This window comes from Schistocerca nitens, chromosome 9 (assembly GCF_023898315.1).
Source record: "Schistocerca nitens isolate TAMUIC-IGC-003100 chromosome 9, iqSchNite1.1, whole genome shotgun sequence".
Classification (NCBI taxonomy): Eukaryota; Metazoa; Arthropoda; class Insecta; order Orthoptera; family Acrididae; genus Schistocerca; species Schistocerca nitens.
Genome location: NC_064622.1, coordinates 289867947 through 289886028, shown reverse-complemented (window position 1 = coordinate 289886028; position 18082 = coordinate 289867947). Strand labels below are relative to the sequence as shown.

General features: G+C 39.0%; 1 protein-coding gene across 1 annotated transcript in view; it reads left to right on the top strand.

The window, feature by feature from the left end:
* The window catches only part of LOC126204186 (cubilin-like), a 1516445-nt gene that overhangs the window by 911988 nt on the left and 586375 nt on the right, over nucleotides 1–18082 (top strand). Inside the window, exon 39 of the mRNA XM_049938590.1 lies at nucleotides 1562–1772. Coding sequence (XP_049794547.1) covers nucleotides 1562–1772 — 211 coding nt within the window. The remainder of the gene's footprint in view (nucleotides 1–1561; nucleotides 1773–18082) is intronic.

Sequence of the window (18082 nt, the reverse complement as noted above, 5' to 3'; positions counted from 1 at the left end):
TAGTAATTATGTGTGAACCATAATGTTAAGCTGAGACTTTCTATTAAGGAACATCTCATCCTCATCTGTGCAGTGCAAAAGCTCTTCACAGATTGTGAGGTGAAGGTCTTTCTTGGTCTTGACTCATGAGCCATGGGAAAAACTTAGCAGCAACACAATGCATTCCTATATGCTGTCTCAGAATTCCATGACATGATGAAACTGGACTGTTACTTTCTCTCAAACAGTTTCATGGACGTTCCTGACATGAGTGCTGTCGGTAGATGTCCAAGGGTGTCCTGAACAAGAGTGATCCTTAATTCCTGTCTGGCCATTTTTAAACCATGCAAACCATTCATAACATCGAGTATAGCTTAAGCACTCATCACCATAGACTTCCTGCATCATTTGTTGTGTCATCTGTAAAGGTTTTCTTGAGTTTCACACAAAACTTAATGCAAATGTGTTGCTCCTCTCACTCTGCCATCTTGCGATTTGCAAATTGTGACACACAACATTCTATTCAATGCAGCACTGAGCAATATAACTAACAGGCATACAACAATGAATCCCTGGCAGTTACACATTAAACACAAGCATGTGCTGGGATGCCAACTGCATTTCATGGTAACACACCAATGGCGCAAAATTATGAATGTTCTGGAATTTTTTGAACAGACCTTGTATAAATAATTTCTGTTCGTGGTATGTAAATATAAATCATTAACAATTCTATTTTATTTATTTTAAGTAACAGTTGGATACTGGATCAACTTTGTTCTTAGGCTACATTGGTCGATGTGTAAACCAATAGGCATTGAAATCAGATGCTACTGTAAGCCTCTATATTAGTGGAACATGAGAACTGAATGACTCTATACTTACACTGATAAGAAGAGAGAAGACACAGTATGTAATGAGAGCAAATGTCAGAGCAAGTGTTGCCTTTGTGTATTCTTAACTTAAATGTTCATCTCATGGAGAAGGGTTATGGGCTGTAAAATACAAATGGTTCAAATGGCTCTGAGCACTATGGGACTTAACTTCTGAGGTCACCGGTCCCCTAGAACTTTGAACTACTTAAACCTAACTAACATAAGACATCACACACATCCATGCCCGAGGCAGGATTTGAACCTGCGACCATAGTGGTGGTGCAGTTCCAGACTGTAGCACCTAGAATCGCTCAGCCACTCCGGCCGGCCTATAAAATAAATTTGAAATCTTAATACTGATTTGGTTGTTGCAAGTCCTTCCTCAGTAAGTTGTATTATGCATAAGAAAAATATTCAGTATGTAGCATGATGGATGATTGGATACTGAAATTTGTCACACAAATCTAATTAAAAAATTGTAATCGGTGACATTGATTCATTTCTGTGTATGCTGTTATTTCAGAGGCATAGTTAGGCCTAGCTTGTAATTTTTACCTTCAAATACTGCCACTTACATGACTACAAAACTATTGTACACTTGGATATTATTTTCATGTGTAGTATTTAAAAGAATTTATACTTGCACTGTGTCTTTCTTTAGTTTGATTTTATTGCTAATAATAAAATGATCCATTTGCGTCCTCTAGGTGTATGATGGCTATGATGAGACTGCACCAACACACACAGATTACTGTGGTGGTAGGACTCCGGAGTCATTCACTTCAACATCAAACATTATCTACATTGTGCTGAGAACTCTTGGCGCTCGTGAAGGGGTCTATTTTCTTCTAGAATGGCTACAGGTGGAGCAAGTAACACAGACCTCTGACTATGTTGTTACACCTGCTAATGCAAGTGGTATGTAACATGCTTACTGGAATGTAACATGCTTACAGCAAACTTTTCTGACTAAATGTCCCCTTTTTATGTCCAGTTGTCTTAACTGCAGCTCTTAGGTGAAAACTATGAGACACTTTTCTGAATATTTCACCTCTGTGTGCTCTAGATTTAGGGATATTAGCCCATAAGTTAATAATTTAAGAACTACAGTATATAAGAAAATATTGGTTTTTGGAACACAATGTAAGGTCCCACTGTTATAATTCCAAAAGGTCAGTGTTAATTTATGAGAAAGTGTCATTTGGAGATGGTCCTACTTCTAACTTATTCAATGAAGAAGGAGTGTAATTTCATGCCAGTGATATTTATGGGTTATAAATAATATTTTTGATTGTAAAATAAAGGTGACCCATATAAAGCCTGTGGCATAAAGCATCTGTATGGTAACTGCTGTGAATGTGGCTCACCTTCACTTAACTTGAGGAAAAACAGAAAATATTTTTGACACATAAACACTCAGTTGTAAAGTGTGGCCCTAAAATGTCCTCTCAGCAAATCATGGTGTCAGCAGCCAAAATACAACTATCTCTTTTGTTCGTTAGGCAGTTGGTAGTCTGCAACATTTCCCACTATTCAACTTCAGTGTTACACTAAACAAGATTAGCTTTTAAGTCTTTTTAATTTATAGATCCTAATCACAGTCATATAACACTTGACTGAGAAAGCAAAGCAACTTGGCTATTTAGTAAGAAAGAATTGTGTATTTAGTGAACAAAACCTAGACTTTATTAATTAACTCTTCTCATTTAACCATTTCTAATTTCATTCAGTGACTGCTCCACAACAGGGAACAGCAACAAATTTCCATTAACACTTTCATAAAATATCCTGAGTTATCTCATCTTTATTATTTTGGCATAAATTTAAAATCCTGAGCGTATTCGGGCAATTTAAGAACAGACCTTTGAAAAAATAAGATCTTGCCTATAATGTTTCTGCACTGAATTAAATGTTTGGCCACTAGAGAGCATCCATTTCTATGTTTGTAGTGTGGTTGTCATGTTTTGGTTGAGGTGGATGCCACTTAATATTGTCTTTACTGTGTGCAGCTTTGGATATTTGACAAGAAAAGGCATCCTTTCAGCTTCTGTCCTGTAGTGTTATTTAGGCAGTGCTTTCAAAAAGGATGGATATACAGATCTTGAATTTGAAACTGAATTCAGCAGCTTGGAAAATGAAGAGGAATATGGTATAACTACATTAGAGACTGCAAGTGCTGACAGTACATCAGTTGACCTGACGAGTGTTAGCCAACAGTACAAGATGAATAAGTCCACTGTGCTCCATGCAGCTCCTCCAGTATTTCTGTTCATGGGAAACCACTGTGAAATACATGGTTGTTCTTCATAGCTACACAGAAATTAAAAAATGACAAAGTTTCAAGATTTTTAAATTCAAGTCCAGTGCCTGACTATATGAATGAGTTTATTAATGGTGATTTTCAAAAATTTGTAACTAATCATTTTGAGCTACATAATGTCATTCATTATAGGATGTTTTTATTCATCTTCTTATTTCGTATAATCCAACTAAGGACCATGACATTCAACTTTTGTGTTTGGAGTGGGATTTGACATTTGCCTAGTAGTTACGCATCCTCTGGCTGTGTTGTTCCTTTCTCTTCTGTGTCCAGAGAGCACCAATCTTCTTTCTTGGTAGTCTGTCCTGGAACCTCTTTTGTCTAAGCTTCTTGCTGAGTATTGTCTGATCCTTCAAGTTTCCTTCTGTTATTCCCAGTTCCTGAAGTCTTTCTCCACTTCCATCAACCATGGTGATTTGGTCTTCCTCTTTTGGCAGCAACAGAGAAGCTGGTTGGTCAATCTGTCATGATGCATCCTGTAAACATGTCCATAAAATCCTAGAATATTTTCCTAGCCACATCTGTGACTCTTTCACACTACTCGTAGAGCTCTCTGTTGGTTTGCCTTTTATAATTGTTGCCTTCCTTGACTGGCCCTAGTATCTTCCTCATTATCTTTCTCTCCTGGGTTTCAAGCTTTTCAATAAGTCCCTTCCTATTGAATATTAAACATTCTCAGGCATATAAGGCTTCAGGGCCAATGACTGTCTGGTAGTCCTTTAATTTAGTGTTATGGGAGAGACATTTTTTATTATAAGTATTCTTGGTCAGCTGGTATGCCAGCTCTAACTTGTTGACTTGAGTTGATAGTGCTGTTCCTTCAGATAGATGAGGTTCCTACCATTCGCCCAAGTACTTAAACCTGTTGGTTTTCTTTATCTCTCCCTGCTCTAGATGCAGTGTACTAGGAGATTCACCCATGTTCATGATGCGCTGTATTTTTTTAAGTGATACATGAAACCCAATCTTTGCCGCTTGCCGCCTGAGATCGTTGAATTGTTTCACTGAAGTTTCCATTGAATCTGATAGAAGTGCTAGGTCATCAGCAATTGCCAGGCAATCAACATTGAGCCCATTGCACTTATGTTCCAGAGAGATACCATTTGGAATCCCCTTTCGAGCTAGCTCCATCTGCCACTCTCTTATTACATTTCCCAGGGCACAGTTGAAGAGGAGAGGGGACAGACCATCTCCCTGTCTTACTCCACAATTTGATTTCAAAACTTTTTGAGAGGGTTCCTCGGAACTTTACTCGTGACATAGTATTGCTTAAAGTCTGTTGGATCAGGCTGTGGGTCTTCTCATGTAGCCCTAGTTCTTGCAAGATCTTCATGGGAGAAGGTCTGTCAACTGAGTCATGTGCCTTCTTGAAGTCAATGAAGATGATGACATACTTCTTGCCAGCCATTTTTACTTGTCATAGCACTGACTTCAGGTTCAGTATCTATTCAGTAAAAGAGTGTCCTTTTCTAAATCCTGTCTGGTATTCCCCTAGCTGTGGGTCCAGTTGAGGTTCAGGTCTGTTTAGTAAGGCCTTGGAGATAATATTGTATGTGACAGGTACCAATGAGATTCCTCGATAATTATTGATGTCAGTCAAGTATGTTTTTCATTATTAAAAAAATACAATTTTTTTAACAAGAGGTTAATAAAGCAAGTGATAACAGTATCCTCTGTATTCAGCAGATCTGTCTCCAATTTAGAAGATAACTGAAAACTTTTACTCATATCACATAACAAGAACCAAGTTCTGAAGATCGTGATGGTTTAACAAAAAGCATTGTCAATTTTAAAGCCAGAGATCCTCCTGATCTTAAATTTCCACCCAGTGATAAGTACAACTCTTCTTTTTGCACATTTCATCCTCCTCTGCATTGTAGCTGGTGTTCTCCATCCACTATTTGCTTTTAACAGAAACATTTTAATATATGTAGGTAATCTGGAATTAGTTTCATATATTACCAGGAAGTCTTACACAGTGAGACAAAATTTATTGCTTTTACTGTCCAAACACTTTAGAGAGAGAGATCACAAATACTTTATACAGAAGCAAAAAATGAAACATATCGTTTCTGACCACTCATGATGGAACAGATTCCATAATCTGTCCCATACTAACAGATGACTTTTTTTGCCATATATTTCCAGGCTAGTATGGCTTTAAACATTGCTTTGTTAGATTCTTCTTGTACACTGCCTGTAAAACTGAAATGTTCTCTTCTAGTAATCACTTTTCCATTCTTTGGGTACAAAGATATGTTGGCAAGTAATTATACTTCACATAATATCACTGCAGATAGTCTTTGCATGTCGTGTTAATATACGAAGTGTTTATTCCATTGATAGTGTTGCCACTGTCTCAGTAAACAAGTGGACCCTCTGTCTATTCTTATTCTATTTATACAAAACAACAGTACTTTGAATTCTCTCTCTCTTGTGCAAGGTGCCACAGTTGTTAGCACTCTGGACTCACATTTGGAAGGATGATGGTTCGAACCCGCATCCGGCATCCTGATTTAGGTTTTCTGTGATTTCCCTAAATCGCTTCAGGCAAATGCAGGATGGTTCCTTTGATAGGGCATGGCTGATTTCCTTCCCCGTCCTTCCCTAATCTGATGGGGCCAGTGACGTCGCTGTTTGGCCCCCTCCCCCAAATCAACCAATCTCTCTCTCTTTAAAGAAACACTGGTTTACAATAATGATAAGAGAATAGACACACATGGAGACTGATGACCCTGTAGTTTAGTCCATTTACTGTCTAAACCAACCAACCAAGAAAAGACACATTATTATTATATTAAAAATATAGAGATACTTACAGATATCAGAAATAAATAAAGCTTTATTTACATTCATGCCAATTCTATGTCCTGGATTCGGTTCCACTGATACAGTGGCAAAGAATGTTGGCTGTACCATCTTCTGGATGCTAGCATTGTGATACAAAACTGCACTAGTTGATACTTACATGGCTCTAGAGTATTCACTCTGACATTCATACCTCTAATAACTTTCATGCCCCATATGAACATTAACGAACTTCGCCAGTACAGATGGTGCAGTCAGTCACTCAGAGGCACTACACTCTATTATTCATATGATAAAAAATTAATCATGACTCCTTGCTACATCACAGTATGACATTGAGAATGTATGTACAATGGATTATTTGCTTTTATTATGAAATATTTTACTGGTTTTAATGGGTATGGACCTTGAAAACTTGTATTACATTGTCATGTTTTGATATGTGAAGCAATATGTAATTGGTATTATAAAACAAAGCTACTATGTTAGCTTCATATACGAGGTATGATCAAAAAGTAATGGGAATATTTTAATTTTGTAGGCTTTATGCATCTGATTTTCAAAATATTTTTTTATCTTGTTGGTACACATGTTCCTGAGGTATGTTTGCATTTTGAGTTGTTTTGAATATTTGATTTATTGATGACAGTCAAAAACGTTATACTTGTTTGCAAATGATTGACAAATTTTTACTTTTGAAAAAGATGTATCAAAAAATTTGCATTACATTTTTCTGGAAAAATGGAATAAAGTGCAGAACCACATTCACAATGTTGACTGTGGATTTTGGTGAATCTACTATGAGTACAGTAAGACAAGAGTTTATGAGTGGCATAAATGTTTCAGAAATAATCAAGAAGCTGTTGAAGATGATGACCACCCTGGACACCCTAGCACATCAATTACTGATGACAATGTGGAAGCAGTAAAGAAAATGGTTCTGAAAAATCGCCATTAGAGATATTTATGATGATGTCAGCATATCCTTTGGCACAGGCCAAGCAATTTTTTTGAATGTTTTGGCCATGAAACATGCTGTAGCAAGTTTGTTCTGAAATTCTTGAATTTCAACCAATAATAATGCCATGTAGACATTGCTAAGGAAATGCTGAATGAAGTCGACAACAATCCAGAACTTCTAAAGTTGGTTATAACAGGTAACGAAACATGGGTATATGAGTATGACATTGAAACCAATACCCAGGCATCCCAATAGAAACTGTCTGAAGAGTCAAGACCAAAAAATAATTGACAAGTATGGTCACATGTGCAGGTTCTTCTCACTGTTTCCTTCGTTTACAGGGTGATAGTGCATCATGAGTTGCTGCCTTGTGGTCGAATAGTCAACAAGGAGTACTACCTGGAAGTCATGTGCCGCTTGGATGAAGCAATCTGAAGAAAATGGAATGACCAGAATTGTGGCAAAACCACTTGTGGAAATTGCATTACGATAATGCTGCTGCACACACCTCAGTACTTGTTCATGATTTTTTGTCAACAAACACAACTGTTATTTTGTGTCAGCCACTGTACTCGCCAGATGTGAGCTCCTGTGACTTCTTTCTATTCCTGAGGCTGAATAAAACCGTGAAAGGACATAATTTTTATGTCATCAATGAGATGTAAAGAAAGTGAACACCATTATGAAAAGTGAATACCGGAAGTGTTCTCAAGGTTAGAACAAGTGCAGGCACAAGTGTATTACGTATGAGGGGAATTACATTAAAGGGGGAAAAGTTGATGTTGATAAATAAATTAAGATTCTTTAAAATATATTCCCATTACTTTTTGATCCCACCCTGTATACACATGTTGCACCATGACCCATTACAACAAAATGGCCTCACCTTGTATATATGTGTTGCACCATGACCAATTACAACAAAATTACATCATAGGGAGAGAGGTGCTGTCGTTATGGTGACCATGCACAGTGAAGTAAGAAGACATATTCAGAGTGCAAGAGTACTTGTTCACCACACTGACACTGAAAATATGCCCACGACCACTTATAAATAGGAAAATAGAGACACTTTCAGCTACAACAGGACATCCAGAAAAGCTGACTGGATGATAAAAGCAATCCACGTGAAGTCACTATTGTTCATGGTAGTGAGTGAGTGTGCCAACTTGTTTTCATTTCCAGATTTAAGTTCTGGTAAGAGTAAAACACTAGCCATCCAGGTTTGCATGTATGTATAGTCAGACTCTCTCTCTCAGTGTGTTCAGGTAGTATCCGGCTGTGTATGTAAAGCCGAGCTATGCCATCAATGCCAGCCTCAATCTAGAGACAAAGACCGTCTACAATACACAGTGATGCATCCAGTCACCTTCTCTGCATGTAGGCTCCAGAAGCTACAGGCTTCCAACTGAGCAGAAGATTGTATGCAAACTACCTGGCATCTTCACTCCACTGTTTCCCATGCCGTGTGACTATGTGACTACCTCATGAGGATGTCCAGCTCCATAATGAGATGTAAGTTTGAGTCTGGACTTGTAGCTGCTTGGCTACACTGTTGTTGCATTTTGGTCCTTGTGGACCATTTTGTCACTGGCTACAGCTAGAAGTGGGCACATGCCTTTGACATCGATCATAATGGGGACTACAGTTTGAGTACCATCATTCCCTGCGCTGGCCCATTGTGGACAAGTAGCATGGACATGGCAGCCATTCATCGACTGCAGGCAGCAGCAGGTGACACTGCCTGCACACACTGCTGCCCAGGCAGTCCTTCTGGTAGGAGTTCACTGAGGTTCTGTGGCTCACTATACCATCCCATGGCCAACAGCCTCCACTCTCTCAGTGATCGCACCTATGTACCTAAAATGTATAAAAGTCTAATGTGTTCAGGGATTTCTTATTAGCAGTCCACCACTTGAGCCCTGTCACCACCACCACTTTTAAACCATGTCCACGTGAAGGAAAGGGTGGTTCATCCTGACCTTTGTACAGCCGTTTCGTTAGTCACTGTTGGGTTCACCTCCTGGCCTCAACATATGTTAGGGGAGATGTAGAGGATGAAAAGGAAAATATAGAAGAACACTGTGACAAAGAAAACTTTGGCATTGAAAATGTACAATTCTTATGAGAATGGACCACAACATACCTTAAAGATGAAGTGCTGTGTGAGGAAAAGAGAGACAAACAGAATATCTGCCTAGCATTCACTCTTGAATTCTAAATTTGCACCATGAAGCAGTATTTTAGAGAGATGTGGGTACACCACAAATTATTAATTTTCAAGAATTGGGTAGAGACTGCATACAGAACTGTCAGTGAACTGGCCACAGGGAAATCACACAACACAGGCTGTAAACTGGAAGAAAAGCAGCGAAAAACACCTTAGTATCCTATCTGGTTAATAGACTGGAGACACAAAGCAAGCACCAAAGACATCAAGAAAAGAATTACTATTAAAAGGAATTATTGGGAAACATCCACCTTAGTGTGAGAAATAATTGCTTGGCCATTTAACTTCAGTATGGAATTATATATGGTGAACCTTAATAAAGCCACGAAACTGGAGGGGTAATCAAACAAGGGAAAATCCAGATTGGAATAACAACTATATTATGGAAAAGATAGTTGCTACTCACCATTTAGTAGAGATGCTGAGTCACAGATAGGCACAACAAAAAGATTATCAAATAAAGCTTTTGGTGAGAAACAGGTCTTCATTAGAAATAGACAAAACACACACACACACACACACACACACACACACACTCTTACACAATCCCAGCTCCAAATGCATGACTGTAGTCTATGGTTGACAAGGCCAGATCGCAAACAGCAGTGTTTGATTGGAGAAGCAAACTGTGTGGTGGGGGTAAAAAGGAGGCTAGGGCGGTGAGAGGGAGTGATAGCAGGATAGGGTTGGGAGATGGTAAAGTGCCACTTGTGGGAGCATACTGGGACTAAGTGGGGAGAGCGTAGAACAGCTGGTGCAGGTGGGAGGTTAGATGGCAGGCAGGGGTGACAGTTATGGTATCTCTACCAACATGAGCAGCAGTGTCATGAAATGTTAAACTGCAGCCACAGTTGGTCATGATACTGCCTCTGCCAAATTCTGATTCATACTTTCAGACATTTCTTCATTTTACATGAAGCATAACATGATCTGTGGTTTCTGAATAAGAAACGTGCTCCTAGTTTTTCCTTGTATATGGAATGTATTGTTCATTTCTCATATTTACTTTATGTGGTTGGACTGAAATTCTAATGGTTTGCATATCCCGGCATATAGTATACTTCATACTTTCCTGACTTTCGTCACAAGCTGTCTTCTCAGTTTTGGAATTTTAATGGCCAGCAAGATATATTAATGGGATAATAAGCTATCACAGGCCTCTCCTGTTAAGTATACTTAGAACCAACAGCAAATAGTGCTAATCTACTCACAATCTCAAATATGGGTGCTACTTCTAAATTTTGTTTATGTGTGAATAATCAGGATATTATCAAATAGGGAAACATTCCCTTATCTTTCCAAAAACAGCATCTGTTCACTGACAAAATGATAAAGATTGGAGAAGACTGAGAAACCAGTAAATTCATCAAAAATATTGTTATTCTAATCTGGAGATCCAGTGTAAAGAAATTATGTAAAAATAATTATTGACAGATAGTGTTAACGTTTCTCTATATTAAATTTAATGTTGTCATGGAAAAGTTATTAACGTCTTTGATTAGGTTGTCTCTATGATACCACAAAATGGGTACTATTAGAAATGAGTAAATTTCATATGTAATATAGAAAATAAGGGTGTGCTACTCTGAACATTATGTTATCCACCAAATTCATCCTTGATATATTGTGTACATGATTGAGTGTGATTGTGGTGAAATGCTACAGATATATTGAAGTCACTCAGTTGTCGATCCTGTGAAATATTTTTCCATGATTATCCACTTACTTGTATTTGATCATTCGGCATAGTGATATGGAATGGATGGACGCCTCTTTAGGAAGAAATATACAGAATCATTTTCCCATGCTAGAAAACTGATGCCATGCTCTTTCCAGCTGGTCAGATTACCTTCGCTTTCATTTGTGGTGGTGAATCAACATATTTCCACTAATTTGACTGTTTTTTGACTCTGCTATATAGTAGTGGACCAAGGTTGCATCTGCGGTCACAAAACATCACTAAAAATCTTGTTGGTTGTTCTGAAACTTAGACAAACATTGTTCGGACATTTCCATTCTGATGCATTTATGATTCTGCGTTAAGAGTAATGGCATCCATCCAGCAGATAATTTTCTCATATGCAATTCCACTCCTAAAACGTGATGTGCCCAATCAGATGACACCCATACAGGTTTGGCAATTACTCACGCATTCAGTTAGCACTTCTGCAATAATTTCTGGAGAAGCAGCACATATTGGCCAATGACTATGCAAGTCATCATCTTAGCTGTCCTGACCAAATTCAAATTCATTTGTGTACTTATGAACAGTCAAGCAGCATCCCTCAGCATGCTATAAAAGTTGTTGTGGGTTACCATTGCTTTCATTTCTTTCTTTACAAAGTACTTACGTGTAGCAGTCTTTTTGTTGTGCCTCTCATAACTCAGAGCGTCATCCTTACGGTGAGTAACTGTCTACCCTTTCCCTTTTATTGTTGATATTTCAACCTGGAGTCAGTATTTAATATTTTCTTATTTCCTTTGGATTTATTTTTAATAATTTCAAATTAAACTTCGCAAATTCAGAAATACAGTTGGAACTAAGAAAAGGAATTGTCTCATATTTTGTCCCATAAATTCTCTTGTATCACAGTTTATCAAATGTAGGATATAAATGTCTATTTTCTGAATCTGTATTAATCAGACAATATCTTGTTTGTATAAAACTAGCGGAAAGACCTGGCATACTCAAGTATTCATTTTGCCAATTTTCTATTAGAAATGAAAACAAAGAATGAACTGTGTTTGTAGTGTAATATCCAGGACAGTTTCTGTATGTTAGGTGCAGTCTACGTTTTTTGCATGGGGTGCAAACTTGTGTAGGACTTTCTTTCATTCCTGGCTTTCACCATGCACATATCAGTTGTTGTGTCAACTTGTGCCTTTGCAATAACTGGCCAGCTTATCATTTAATGACATGTGAGAGCTTCTCTCAACCTGTTGCTGTGACAGAACACGTCAGTGTGATGCTTGTTGAATTTTACCATTTTCAGAAACACCCACACCAGTCTTACAAAGCCTGGGCTGCAGAATTACATGGGTTGAGCCATCAGTGTGAATTTGTCACTATTACCCATCACAAATCCTATACTGATTACACGGTACATTTTTGCCCCCGGTAGCTGAGTGGTCAGCACGACAGAAAGTCAATCCTAAGTGCCCGGGTTCGATTCCTGGCTGGGTTGGAGATTTTCTCCACTCATGGACTAGGTGCTGTGTTGTCCTAATCATCATCATTTCATCCCCATCAATGCGCAAATCGCCGAAGTGACATCAAATCGAAAGACTTGCACCTGGTGAACAGTCTACCCAACAGGAGGCCCTAGTCACACGACATTCACATGGTACATGGTGTTATTATTCATCTGGCCCCAGATAAGGGAGTCCATGAACAAGCACTTCTACATAAGAATCTGATGGTTACCAATTTGCTCAATATAGCACAGTCCTTTTAAGCATCATTGGCCACAGATGTTCAGATTGCACCATAGGGGGTTGGTTGGGGGGGGATTAAAGGTTGTTCAGTCAGACCCAGTTAGGAAAGTGTTGAGGATGATGGGGATGTCACTGCAGCAGTGCAACCTTTGATTCAGATTTCCATGGGACAGCATCATTTATGGCCACATCGATAACAGGCCATGTCACAACAGTGGCCATGTGCCCCCTTTTTGTCTTGCCCATACTGCTTTGTCCAATATGAGCGTGGTGCATACCCGAAGCATTGGGCAGTTTGCAACAAGTGTCAAACTAAAGGCCACATTGTGTTGTGTGTAACTCCCCTTCAAACATATTATTTTATGGGATAGATAAAAAATCTACTCACCAAGTGGCAGCAGAACACACACATAAAAGATTATTGTAATTGGCAAGCTTTCAGAGCCAGTGGCTGCTTCTTCAGGCAGAAGGGTTGAAGGGGAAGGAAGAGGGGTGAAGGAAAAGAACTGGAGTGGTCTAGGAAAAGGGGTAGGTCAAGAGAACTGCAGATCAGGAGAGACTAACCGTAAGGCATAAGAAGGAGAGACTGATTGTTTGGGACTGCATGAGATTTGCAAACCTGAGAGCTTAAAGGTGGAAGACAAAGTAATATGCAGACAGAGATTACTACTAAAAAATCATGAATGAATTTATAAAAGAGAAAAGCTAAGTGCATTGTACATTACACAGGTGGGAGGGGAATGGTGAAAAATAGATGGGAAAGACAATGAAAGATGTAGAAAACTAAAACAGAGTGAAGCAGAGATTAGTTACAGTGAAGAAATGCTGAGGTGGAAGAAACTAACATAAATTAAGGCCAGGTGGGTGGAGAGAACCAAGGACATGTTGTATATCAGGTTCCCATCCACCGAGTTCTGAGAAATTGGTGTCTGGGGGAAGAATCCAGATGGCTCGTGAGGTGAAACAGGTGCCAAGGTCATGTTGTAGAGCATGATCTGCAACAGGATATTGTGAGTTGCCAGTATACACCCTCTGCCTATTTCCATTCATCCTAATTGATAATTTGGCACTAGTCATGCCAATGTAGAAGCCGAACGGTGTTTACATAACAGCTGGTATATGACATGTCATTTCGCATGTGGCTCTCCCTTTGATAGTATACATACTGCCAGTTACAGGGCTGTTATATGTGGTGGTAGGAGAGTGCATAGGGCAAGTCTTGCAGCAGGGACAGTCCCAGATGTAGGAGCCATAGAGTAGGGAGTTAAATGCAGAAGGAGCATAGGGTCTGACAAGAATATTGCGGAGATTGGGAGGGCAACAGAAAGCTATTCTAGTTGTGGCGGGCAGAATTTGACAGAATGGATCTCATTTCAGGGCATGATTTTAGGAAGACATGACCATGTCAAAGTAGCTGATGGATACGTTCCAGACCAGGATAATACTGAGTCACCAATGGTGCACTCTGAAGTTGTTTTTTGGAGGTATCAGTAGTACCAGGTTTGGATGTGATGACCCAGGAAATCTGCTTACTACTAGGCTGGCGGGGTAATTACGTGCAGTGTAGGCTGATGTTAGAATGGCGGTGTATTGCTGTAAAGAGTCTACATCTGGACAAATATGTTTGTCTCAGATGCCAAGCCTGTATGGGAAGGAACGTTTGACATGGAAATGATGAAATTGTCAAAATGTAAGTACTGTTGTTTGTTGGTAGGTTTAATGTGGACGGAAGTGTAGAGCTGACCTTTGGTGAGTTGGTGAGGATTAGATCAACATCATGAAAAGGTTGGCATAGGAAGAAGCCATCCTGGTTCCCATGGCCACATCCCTGATCTGTTTGTATGTCAGCCCCTCAAAGGCGAAACAGTTATTGGTAAGTATAAAGTTGATGAAGGTGAGTTGGAAGGATGTCATAGGTTTGGAGTCAGGTTGGCACTGATAGAGGAAATGTTCAGCAGCAGACAGACCATGTACATGGGCGATGTTGGTATAAAGGGAGGTGGCAAAAATGGAGACAAGCAAGGTGTGCAGTGAGAGTGGAACAGGCATGGATTTCAGAGGACCTAGAAAATGGTTGGTATCTTTTATGTAGAAGGGGAGTCTTTGTACAGTGGGTTGCAGGTGTTGATCAACAAAGGCAGATATATGTTCTATGGGTGCTTTGAAGCCAGCAGCTATAGGATGGCCAGGATGATTGGGTTTGTAGATCTTAGGAAGAAGATAAAAGGTGGGGTTGCTTGGTTTTGGGTGGGGTGAGAAGTTCTGTGAACTGAGGTCTTAAGGAATGAGTGCAGGTCAGTTTGAATCACAGGGATAAGTTCATCATGGCAGACGCTGTATGTAGTGGTGTCAGACAGCTGGAATAGACCTCCACCAACACACTCCCTTAGGTCAAGTACTACAGTGGTAGATCCATTGTCTGCTGGGAGGATAATGATGGAGTCATCAGCTTTTAGGGAACATAGAGCCTGGAGTTTGTGGTGTGTGAGTATTGTGGTTTGATTGCGTGTTGTATAATTTCAGCAAGATTACAATGAAACTAGTTACTTATTATCAGTATAACATGAGGTTTTATTTAAACACTGCTTTCCCGGCTAATGATCATTGTTTTAGTGATGAAATCTCCACCTGGGAAAGTGTAGCACTGATGTCTGTCAAGCAGAGTAAATGGCACTAAGTTGCAGATCATTTATCGAATTTAATGCTACTGTTACTCAAGGTGGCAGCACTTTACTTTAAGCAAAATGAACAGTTTTGTCACACAATGCTACACACACACAACACTAATGTATTTTTCCTGTCAAAATATTTCATAAAAGTTGTTATGAAATAACCAGGCTTCATACATCATCAGATAAGAATTTATATCATGTAAGATGCTATTTGCACTATATTTAAAGATTAGCCACAATCTGAGTTGAATTTACTCCCTCAAGTGGGTTCTTGGCCACCAATACACAATTATTATTGCAATTATGACCACCAACATCTATGCCCGTAGAGAAAATCAATTTAAAACTGCCGCTGCAATATTTCAATAAGATGGCGACTAACATAAGACAATCACTTATCGATTCTGCTTCAGGCCCTGTTTTAAGTAACAAATAATGTATATTAAATCTTTTTGTCCCTTCACTATATGCATTAACATTTGAAAATATTTCTTAATATTGATCACTTATTGTTCAGCATTTACCAATAAATCGCACTGTAGATCAATAGTGCTGATGGCTACGCTCCTTTGTAGCTGAGCAGAAAACTCAACATTTATATAGGACGAGAATTACAATAAAATAAAATTTTAAACAATGAAGATTCATTTCAATCACACAGAAACTCTATTTTTCAAATATTAATTAACAACATAATACGGTTTTTTGCAGACCTCTGTGTCATGAGACATCCATCAAGTCCGATCATTACAGCAGTTCGAACAAGAAGAAGCATTATTCTAGAAGAATCACAGATAACAAAAGATGAAGATTTCCATTATCTTTTTCCATGAGTATTTTCTGAGATATGATTTTCACAGAAAATTAAATCATGTCACTGACAATAATTCCTTATTATTATTTTAGTATCGATGAAGTCCTTTTCTTAATATCACAAGAATGTTCGCTCAAATTCCACACACAATACTGTCATGAAAATTGGTCTGAATAATTATATTGTCATGGATATTAAAAGCTCTGCAGAGAACAGGTTAGGGTTATGTTGTAGGGGTCTGAGGAGGGATTTTGAAGCAATGCTGGATGTGTGGAATTCTTGGAAGGCCTGTAAGACAAGATTTTGAGATAATGGTGGTGGATCAAGTTGGGATTGTGGACTGAACTGTTCAAGGCAGGGTTCAATGTCAGGTTTGCTGTTGGAAAGGTTTTGGGATTTTCAGTGGATATTATGTGTGATGGAAAGTAGGTCTTTCACCAAAGCAGCATGATCAAATGCAGGTTTAGGGCTGAAAGTGAGGCTCTTAGATAACACGTATAATTCAGGAGTGGAGAGTGCTTTAGATGATAGGTTAAGGACACTGTACTATTATAATTGGTTCTTGGGATTATGGGTTATTCTTGGTTTGGGAGGTAATTGTGAAGGCTTTAGGATGTTAAGGAAATTGGCCAAGCTTGGTTGCTCGGTTTTTAGGAGAGAAGTGGTATGACTGTTTAGGGAGATATAGCCGGACAGGAAGGGAAACTCCATTGTTGAGGTAGTTTAGGAGAAGGTCTAAGTACAATGCACTTAGCTTTTCACTCTTATTAACTCACTCATGATGTTTAAGCAGTAATCTCTGTCTGTATGTTACCTTGTCTTCCTCTTTTAAGCTCTCAGGTTTCCAGATCTCATCCGATCTAGTTCCCAGCAGTGTCTTTTCTTCTCATCCCGTATGGTAAGTCTCGCCTGACCCGCATTTCTTGGCGACTTTCCCGAAGTCTACCTCTTCTCCTAGACCTCTCCACTCCATTTTCTTCACCCCTCTTTCTTCCCCTTCAACCCTTCTGCCATAAGAAGGAGCCGCTTGCTCCAAAAGCTTGTCAGTTACAACCATCTTTTATGTGTGTGTTCTGCCGCTACTTGGTGAATAGATTTTTTATCTATCCAATTAAATAATTTTGTCAATAATTGATAGTTTTCCTCTTCGAACATGACAAACACAGTAGTATTGGTGGACATAAACCATATCTTTACAATGACTGTCTCCAGAACAAATATTGTATTTACTTGTGAATGTTAAATAAACCACTAAAAATGTAAGTGGACACAGGAGTTACAGTGACCTTAGTAAATGTACAAACATACGTGGATTTGCGGTTCCCTCCCCTCACACAAGTTTCATGCAAGTTGATTATGTACAATAAACAGCAGATTCTGATCCTAGGTCAGTTCTCTGCTCCTGTCTCTTACAAATCTGTTGTTTGCCCTCTCATCTTCCTAATTGTGGATCGTGCCCATACCACAGATCTGTTCGGGTTAGCGGCATTTAGCAGTTTTGGTTTCTCCATTGCTGATGAGGTAAATTTAGTGTCAGATCAAGTTCCTTATCTGCTATGAGTTTTTGTCGCTGTTTTCCGCTTGGCTTGCTTGAGCTCCCTGTTTTGAGTCGCATATTACCATGAAAGAGTCCGCCCACCCTAGTTTTTTCAAGCACAGCATCTGCCTGTCATGTTGCATGACACTGTCAAGGCCAAATTAGACTGTTTGATATCACTCAATGTCATTCGGCCTATTTCTTACACTGAATAGGCTACACCAGTGGTAATCATTAAGAAGCCGACAGGTAAGCTTACCTTTGTGGTGACTTTAGTGTAATGATTGATGCACTATCGTGATAGATACTTACCCTTTTCCCCATCCTGACGAGTTGCTGACAAAATAATTATGCAGCCACTAATTTTCCAAGACAGATTTGTCAGAAGTATACCTACTGATTGTCTTGCATGAGGCCACTAGGTGCCTTCTCATTGTCAATACACCTTTCA